At 33.2% G+C, this 10219-nt stretch overlaps 1 protein-coding gene across 1 annotated transcript in view; it reads right to left on the reverse strand.

Moving 5' to 3' along the window:
• The window catches only part of LOC106475813 (probable enoyl-CoA hydratase), a 15165-nt gene extending 6993 nt beyond the window's left edge, over nt 1-8172 (reverse strand). The window contains exons 1-2 of the mRNA XM_013936487.2: nt 7968-8172; nt 6895-7068 (exon numbers count right to left, since the gene is read on the reverse strand). Of these exons, the coding sequence (XP_013791941.1) occupies nt 6895-7068; nt 7968-8172 (379 nt within the window). The remainder of the gene's footprint in view (nt 1-6894; nt 7069-7967) is intronic.
• Between the last annotated feature and the right edge of the window lie 2047 nt (nt 8173-10219).

Here is a 10219-nt window from a genome sequence, read left to right on the forward strand (position 1 = left end):
ATAGTGTTGATGCATCATTTTTTTTTCACACTTAAGAGTGAGAATATAGGACTAGGGGACACAAATATAAATTTTGGAAAGGTAGGAGTCATATTTAGCTAAGACAGTTTTATTTTTCTAACAGAGTGGTTAGCCTTTGGAAGGGGTTGCTTTCGGATGTTGTGGAGGCAGTAAATTTAAGTGAGTTTAAAAGAAATCTTGATAACTGTATGAATGATAAGGGCTGGCTTTAAGATTTTTTATTTAAATTTATTTATTTATAAGTTTTAGTTTAGTTTAGAGGATGGATCAACAGGTACGTACACATTATATCATGTTTAACATTAAATGACAACATTCACAGAAATTCTGAGATCTAGAGCCGAGTAATTTAATTGATTAGTGTTCCAAGTATATGAAATATTTCCATTCTGTTTCTTTGTTGTTACGCTACTTAACAGATTATATTTAAGTAAACATAACAAAATAAATGTCAATTAAATGCTGCTTTGGTACATGTTTGCTCTTTGGCTGTTTTAAAAAACTAACAATGTATCTAAACTTCATAGATTTGTTTTCATCAAATTCAGTAATGGATACCTTCAGCCTTTACTACCAAATCAGTTTTCCATTGTCTGGAAGTAAAACCACTTGGAAGAAATATATTTTTGTATTGTTGATATGAAAATGAGCACCTTTTAACCACTTATATTTATTTACATTTCTATAACACATTACTATAACCTGAAAAACTGTTAGATTATAACCCGACCACGCTACTCATAAAGATTTTGTAGGTTTTCTAACTGATTTTACTACTAACGTTACTAGCAACGTCTACTTATAAGTATCAAAAACAATGAAAATTTTGACATTTATTTTTTTGTCAGCAACAGTATGTTCATTGTTGTTGTTATAAATTTTGCACAAAGCTACACAAGGGCTATCAGCAATCCCTAATTAAACATTGTACATGAGGGCTATCTGCCATCCCTAATCAAACAGTGAAAGAGAAGATTGTTAGTCATCACCACCCACCGCCAACTCTTGGGGTACTATTCTACCAACAAATAGTGGGATTGATCATCACATTATAATGTTCTCACTGTTGAAAGGGTGACCAGCATATCGCGAGTAGTGTTCATCAAATATCGTATTTAGAAATGATTTTATTTACAACAATGAATAAAGTAGTCAACTAACTTGAATAGGACAATAGAGTTTACCTTTAAAACAAAAGATTTTTATGTCAAAAATATAATGTTTATCAACAAAAAGTTAGTACTCACAGTACAGCAGAGTTGTTAACATTTATAGGGTTACAAGTTTTGTAAGACTTTGTATGTAGATTAAACTTTTCCGTACAACAGTTTAGGATGAACAAAATAACTTATTCCTAAAATCAGGACTTCCTCTACCTTTTCACAAATATTTAAGACAATTTGATAAGTTACTGTGAGTATCTAAACTACGTTAAATTGGTATTTTTACTTCTGCACAGCTGCAAAAAGTTATTGTTTGTTTACAGACAATCTGCTTGTTGAATTTCCTGCCCATCTTAAAGAATATCTTTAGTAAAACCTATCACCCCTTGTAAAAATATTACTCATTATTTGATTTAAGCATTTCCCTAGTTTTTGTACAGACCTTAGTTAAAAACCTTGATATAGTGCCACATCAAGTGGTTTAATCTTTTACTAATAAAACAGCTATAGAGAAGTTTAATTGCATAGAGGAAGAATTAGGCTATCACACATTAATATATAGGTTTAAGAGGGTTTTGTTTTATAGTTTCTATAAACCTCTCTCTTTAGCTAAGAAAGTATTTCAGGAATAAGTTTCCAGGTTTGTAGGTGAGGATTTGTTACTTGGCTAGGGATTGTTTCTTTGATGGCATGGGTTATGGCATTAATTACATCAGAGCCGTAATTATCGTAATTTTGGGTTTGGTTGTTCGCAGCTTGTTTAAGGGCTAGGCAGTTCGGGACTCTGTGGCTTGTGAAATTGACACTGAGCACCTGGGAAACATTCTAAGTGGTAATCTTAAATGAAAGAAGAAATACACCTCTGGAAAGAAATATTTCTGTCCTATGGATGATGTGCTGGAATGCATTAGAAGTGCTTTATGCAGAATACGAGTTCCAGGATAAAATCTGGAGTCTAGTCTCACCTGGTATGGCCTTGGAATAGTTGGATTGGTATGTTTGCCAGTCATTTTGTGTGTAAAAATTCAACATTTGCATTATTTAAGCAGTTATTAAAAACAATGGCTGTAGAATCCAAAGATTAGATCTAAATCTATTATTTCCAGCAAGAGTATTGGTCTTTCGGTAACAAAAAATTCTGATGCTTTTCAGTCATTTCTTGGCCTTTTCTGGTATAATATATATTCTTTTTGGTTTATGTTTTAAGAGACATGTTTCCATAAATTTTTTTGCTACGGCCCAATTCTTTGAGTTACGTTAAATGCTTGCCCAACAAATAGGCCTACATACAAAGCTATGACCGACCAATCATGAGGTGGTATTCTCAAAACTATTAGTGAAGGGTGTATTAATTGTTATGGCAACAGATTTTCAATTTGGCGCAAAACATGTGCGAGGAACAATTACAGGCTGTTCATGCTAATAGACCACTAATACTTTACATAATATTATGCCACCATCCTCACCATAGTGTAAGCAGTTAATATCCTTCTTCCACTCATCCCTTAAATGACTCTTTTTCATTTTCATACTCATGGTCCTGTTACCTTTTTTTTTGGATCATCAACATTTGGTTCTCTTCACCTAATAAAATTTTTAACTTTGGGCATCTTCTATGCAGTGTTCTTTGACTGAACATCTTTTGGCAACACTGGTCTGTCATGAGTAGACTCTTATTTGTAACTACATAGTACTTTTGCAACAACAATGTGACAATATCTACCAAATGTAGATGATCCAAAAAAGAAATTCTTTCATTATTTAGTTTAATGAACAAAGTATACTAATTTAAGATTAACTCAACACCACATAGGCCACTTTAGAGCTATTTGCACGTTTTCCATACGTTGGTAATTTGAGGATTTTGTTTATTACAAATTCATGAATAACTAATTAACAGCCGGTTCATGATATGAAACAACTGACTGCTAAAAAGTTAGTGGTAATGTAAATTGTATGATTTTTCCATCTCTTAATCAAAAGTGTTTAACATTTTATTGAAAATTATGTGTCAGCTAGATGGTAATGGGTTATACTGGAACTAGAATAGATTCAACTGACAGTGATGCAAATATTTGTATCATTATTTATTTTGATTATGAAAGGACCACTTTAACGGGGTACAAGAATAGATTACAGTGACAGTGATGCAAATATTTGTATCATTATTTATTTTGATTATGAAAGGACCACTTTAACGGGGTACAAGAATAGATTACAGTGACAGTGATGCAAATCTCTGAGATAATATGTTTTGCAAATGTGTAAATGAAAGTCTATCATATGACATCAAGGGTAATTTGAAAATGAAAAAAAAGGCCATTTAAACTTAACATTTGATAGGTAATTACCTCTACTCACACAAAACCTATCTCCATTGTTTTCTGCCCTCTAAGCATTGTTAAAGGAATTTTTAGTAGTCAGTGCACCATTCTTTACACCTCACCAGTTTTGTGCCATTTCTGAACATGTACATATAATGTGTCTACTCTCCACCAATAGTACCTCGCCACCTATAATGGTGCAGCTAGCTCCCTCTGCTATTCCTGCTCAATCTTCACTTTCAAGAATTGGCAAGTACTAGATAAAAAACATCGATTTTAGATAGGAGGGAGGGTGGGTAGCATATTTTCAGTGTAAGAAAATGTTAACTTCCAAAACAGACTTACCTCCTCCCACACAAAAGATTGAATCCAACATTGCAAAAGTGTAGGGCTAGTGTAGGCCAACAAAAAACAAATCAAACAGATAGCAACTGCTCAGAATAAATGCTTATGCCCCGGGATGAAAATAAAGCACACCAGTGGGTACTGTACTCCTTCTAGAACAGGTATTCTCTTTGCCCAGGAATGAGGAAAGGAACACCAAATGGATGGAAAAGGTAGTGCTTGCAGGACTGTGAAAGAGTTTAGAAGATGCAAGCTTTAGAAACATATAGTGAGAAAAAAGTAATAAGAACAAAGGCATGTGAACCATGTTATGAATATCCAACAACCCCAACCATAAGTAAACAGAGTGCCATACGTCAAGCAACTAGAATTACGAAGAGGAAGTGAGCAATGGCCATAACCAAACAAACTCCCAAATCACCATGGGAGCATAAAGTATGAGAAACCAAACCCAGCATTAGGGGATCTTGGCATTACCTCGATTCAACTGAAAGAACAGGGAAAGCTGTAATTGGTATTATGGGGAAAATCATACCTCACTCAACTGTAAATGCATATCAGAGAAGAACAACCAGCATTTGGCCAAATGTAGAAACAGAGCACAGACGTCTCATTGCCCATATTATGAAGAAGACAAAGTTTCTCAAACTCAACTGTAGAAGCAGGAAAGAACCTTCTGCAACCCGAATTAATGATAAGAGAGATGTCTACTGCACACAACCATAGGAACAGGGCGTTGTCATTCTCAACCAAGAATTTTGAGGAGGATCCCTCGTAGGCTGGCCCCAGTTATAAGATGATCATTGGTTCTATTGAGTGTAGTCCGTCAAGACAGAAAACATCTGGGGAATGCACCATGAGGGAACCAGCTTCACCCTCTACTAACTGAGTGGATAAATGAGCGTAAACATAGTAACATGGAATGACACTTAGGAGGAAGCCTCCATGGTCCACTACCCCAGCAACTGGGAACTGAGTGGTATGGACTTCCATGCAATGGGTGACTGAGTTTTTCTATTTTGAAAAGCAGACCAAACCCTATTAAGGAATCAAAGGATTGGCAGAAATCCCCTTCTGCTTTACATATGAAGTCCATGAGTGACAGTTCACCAAAGACATAGTTTAATGATGTCTAATACATAAGGACTGACAAACATCAAATGGGCAAAGTATAAAAAAATTTCTAGTCCACAAAGAATGTAAAAATAAAGGACGTGCCAACTGACAAAAATTATCAAGAAAACACAATAATAATAAGCAATATCTAAGGTACCAGACAAAGACTAGATGACAAGGACACAAAATTATGACCTACACTGACTAAAATAAGGAGGATAAGGTACATACTTATCAATGACAAAAAATTATTCAAAGAGAGCAAAGAATTTTGTTACTAGTAATAATAATATGGACGGTACAAACATACCCAATAAATGTACCAAGTCGCCAAAGTACATAATAAAAACGTGCATGTAAACAGACGAAAATTACCGAGAAAACACATAAATAATCAACATCTAATATACCATTCCACGAAATTAAGTGAGACGACAAAGGTCGTGTAATGAAGTCCGACACTAAGGTAAATGATGATGAGAAGACATATAGTTAACAGCTACATTAAAAAAACAAAAACAAATAGAACAATGAATTATATGTAGTAATGATAAGTAAGGTACAAACTATCCAAATATACCAAGTTAATAAAATACTTATAAATAGGAAATAAACCATTTAAATCTATCTAATCCACAAAATATGTAACGATAACAAATGAGCAAACCGATGAAAATTACTTAGAAAACACCTGAATAAGCAATAACTAACTTACTATACATCGAAATTAACGAACTAACAAAATACGTAAAATTAATGAACGCCCATAACAATTAAATTGTTGAAATTAGAAAGCAATAACCAATATCTAACATACAAGTAAACTAAAGTAACAAGGATAACAAAGTACTCCTAAATATCTAACTTACCAGAGTCCGAGCACTGATAATTTCAAATAGGCAAGACTCCTGTGTATAAAGAAGAGCAAAGTCATGCAAAGAGCATCGGAACTGGGCCTATCACGAGTATATCAATGTGGTGTGAAGTGTACGTGTTGAAAAACTAACCCCAATTCTACTGGGAGAACTTGAAGCTAGAGGAAGAAAGAAGAAGGAGAACAAGTCTCCTCCCCCAGTTGAAAGACATGGTGGCCATCAATTGGGGGAAGGTGCCTGAAAAAGGAGAGACCAGAGTGGCAACTCAGTGAGTGTGTCTTATTCCTCAGAAAATGCCAGCCGAATGGTAAGACTAACTGTCTGTGAACCAAGACTTGTAATTCCACAGCAGATAAAGTTGACCCCGTGTCCTAAGAAGTTGTGCCTCATCCATTGTTGCCTGTTGGGGTAATATCATCGTCTGCCACAGTAAACCTCAAATTCACACTAAAACATGTAGAATTCGAGAACGAGAAGATTTTGAAGGCAACATCGTGGAAACAAATGAAATAAAACATAAAAATTAGAAATTGTTGAATAAACTTCGTCAAAAACAGCATCAAAGCACAATCAAAAACTATAATCACATTTGGAAAAATTAAACACACACACATGTCTAAACTGTGTTACGCCAATTGAGAAAGTGAGGATAGAGCAGGAATAGCAGAGGGAGCTAGCTGTGTCGTTATAGGTGGCACAATACTATTGGTGGAGAGTAGTCACATGATTTGTACGTGTTCAGAAATAGTGCAAACTGGTGGAGTATAAAGACCGATGTGTTGATCAATAAAAATTCTTTTAACAATGCTTAGAAGGCAGTCAATGATGGAGATAACATTTGTGTGAGAAAAGGTAAGTCTGTTTCAGATATAAGAAAATTGTAGTAGTTGAAGGAGACAATTTATTAATTGATTAATTAGTCCATTAATTAATCAATTAGCTTGATGCCAGAACTTAATAGAGCTGGGCAGATAGTGGTATTTTTACGTTCTATTGACTTAATTTCCTTACAGAATACTAACTTCTACTATTATTCCTACAGATTTTCACCTGAAATTGATTCCTCTGTAATAATGCTTTTCCCATGTTCCCATTCAAACCGAAGAGCATCAGTTAAAGACTTTGCTTCAAACGATGAATAGTAGGTGGAACGTCTGTCGACTCTCAAGCACTTCTGAGGAAACTTGACAAGAGAAGAGGCTAGATTAACAGCTTGGCCAAGAGCTGAAACGAACAAGATAATTATCAATTAAAAAAATAAAATAAAAGAGTAATAATAAGAATTATTATTCACTTGAAATTTGCATATACATAGATTGAGAATTTAATAGAAAAAAACATCCATTACAAACTTTGTAAAGGAGGAAATTGTGTATATTAGTTGCTTAGAATACTATGTACTTACACACAATTCATAGAAAACACTGAATGAAATCGCAAGGACTTGGTACATCACTTTCATTACACCTGTTGAAATGCTTGAATGAACATATAGTAATTTTGCATAAATACAGTCATTTCTACAAGCCCTGATGAAGTCATAATGGTTAAACATAGATTGAAATAAAGTGTTCTTAAGTTATGTGGAGTGTAAAAGTTTCTTTCACTAACTTTATTGTCCAAAACGTCTAAATCCCTCCAGTATGTACTATATAGTCTACAACTAACAAAACAGACCAAAATGAAAGAGAATTACTACTTCTATTAAAAACAGTTATCTCTCTGTTACCTTTATTTATAAGTTAAAACTGTTACAAGAAACAATGCATGTCACTTAGTGAATTATAGCAGTTTGAAAATAAGGTGGAAACAGAGTTAAACTTTAAAGTTGGCAAAAATGTGCTGAAACACAGGTTAAAAAAATATACATTCAATTTGACATTTCAAATAAATGCTCTTCATTATATAGTCACACTACCTGACAAAGTGTTTGTTCAAAATGTTTTGTTAGCTTTATTTTCATTTTACAAGTACTTTATCAACTTTGTTTAAACTACAAAGTTGTCATAAGAGTTTATACTATCATGCGTAAAATCCATATTCAGTTTTACACTGGCATAATGAGGTTTTCTAAGTTATCCAGGTAATTCAGTACAAATGAAACAGATACCAGCTTGACTTACAAGTGCCACACGCAACAAGCCGATTAGCGAGTCCTATCTCGAATGCTTCCTTTGCTGAAACTTGTCGTCCAGTAAGAATAAGATCAAGTGCCCTGGACAGACCTATAAGATGGGGAAGGCGAGCTGTTCCACCATCAATTAATGGAACACCTAAGACAGCAAATAAAAATGGATAGGGAGATGAGCTACTATTAATCGAAGACATCTTGATCAACTGATTTTTCTATTAACTCTGTAATAAATTCTAAGTAATTAGAAAATAATGATTCTTGTACTATGGTATTGATTCTATTCACAATAAAGATTTTAAACCTTCCATTACAGAAAATCAGAGATCAACAAACTTCCACTCAGTAAAGGTCACACCGACAAACATCTGCTCAACACAAACAACTCATTGTACTTTCTAAAACTGGAATGTTTGTCTGCACCAAATAACAAGATTTACTAAAAGCAGCGGAAATTTCCTGAGTTCATGTTAAGAACTGTTTCCTTACTGCGGGTGTGGAAGAAATTCTGTGACTATTCAAAGTTTTAAAAATTGGGCTATAAAAGTAATAATTTGGCATTCTTCATAAGTGGTGGTTTCTTTAAGTCATTCATATAATTTGTTAATTCTTCCAAAATGTCTTTGAATACACAGCAATGCTTTTTCTACCAACTGTCTGTATTCAGCCTAGTGGTTAACATGTCAGACTCCTCATTGAAGAGTAGATGCATTATACAAGTGATAATAGGTCCCTTTGTGGAACAAATGAACTGGACAAAGTCCATGAGATTGTGGGTGCTACTGGCTGGCTACATTCCTTCTGGACAATAGTTCATAATAAGGATTGGTTACATCCGAGCCATAAGTGCACTATTAAGTTACCATTCACAGTTTTGCATAGCAAATTTGATTAAGTGTTTCACATATGGTAAATAACAGTAGTAGAAAAATACGAGACAATGAATTTATTTAAAACTGAATTTATGAAGTCAAGATTTTTTGATAACTTAAAAATAATTCATTCCCACCATAACTTAAGATTTAAAAAAATATATATTTTTTCAAAATACAATTGATATGAAATACTGACTAAAATAATAATAAAAAAAGATCAACCAAAAATCAGCAGTATACTCAACAGGTTTATCTTAAACATGATAGACAGAATATTACACAAAACTTATTTCTCACTACTGCAAAAAACAAATTCCTGAAATAATGACATTATTTTAGTAAGCTATCTGAACTTGCTCACAGAACAAACACACACATTATTTACTTACTAATATATGTTAGACCTCAACTGAAGAGAATCAGCTACGTTTCAAAATTTCAAACAATGCTTCATTTACGTACTCACTTTAAAAAATAATCACCAAGCATAATTCAAACAGTTCATTATTTATATACTAACTTTTAAAATAAACAGCAGCAGGTATATTTCAGAGAACAGTTCATTATTTGTACACTAACTTTTAAAGATAAACAGAAGCAGGTATATTTCAGAGAACAGTTCATTATTTGTATACTAACTTTTAAAAATAAACAGCAGCAGGTATATTTCAGAGAACAGTTCATTATTTGTATACTAACTTTTAAAAATAAACAGCAGCAGGTATATTTCAGAGAACAGTTCATTATTTGTATACTAACTTTTAAAAATAAACAGCAGCAGGTATATTTCAGAGAACAGTTCATTATTTGTATACTAACTTTTAAAAATAAACAGCAGCAGGTATATTTCAGAGAACAGTTCATTATTTGTATACTAACTTTTAAAAATAAACAGCAGCAGGTATATTTCAGAGAACAGTTCATTATTTATATACTAACTTTTAAAAATAAACAGCAGCAGGTATATTTCAGAGAATAGTTCATTAGTGATGTACTCAGTTTTGAAAATAAAATGCACCAGTCATATTTCAAACAATTTTTCATTATTTATGTTCCAAATTTGAAAATCAAAAAAGTCCAATCATGTTACTACACTGAAGTTAATGATGTTTCATTCCTACATCTATATTTACAATTATAAGCATCATTTTAAATCTGTATGTAATTCAACAACCTTCAAGTCGCTCAGTGATTTCAATATACATTTAGTTTTGGATTTATACATCTGAATGGTGCATGAATTGGTAAACATTCCAATCAAAGTACTTCTGTCTTTATTTTACTGTAACTAACTGACTGATGGGTGTATGTATGTATCTATGTATATAGGTGCAACCATACTATAACCTTCTATTATATATGTATAAAT

Source organism: Limulus polyphemus, unplaced genomic scaffold, assembly GCF_000517525.1.
Source record: "Limulus polyphemus unplaced genomic scaffold, Limulus_polyphemus-2.1.2 Scaffold9211, whole genome shotgun sequence".
Classification (NCBI taxonomy): Eukaryota; Metazoa; Arthropoda; class Merostomata; order Xiphosura; family Limulidae; genus Limulus; species Limulus polyphemus.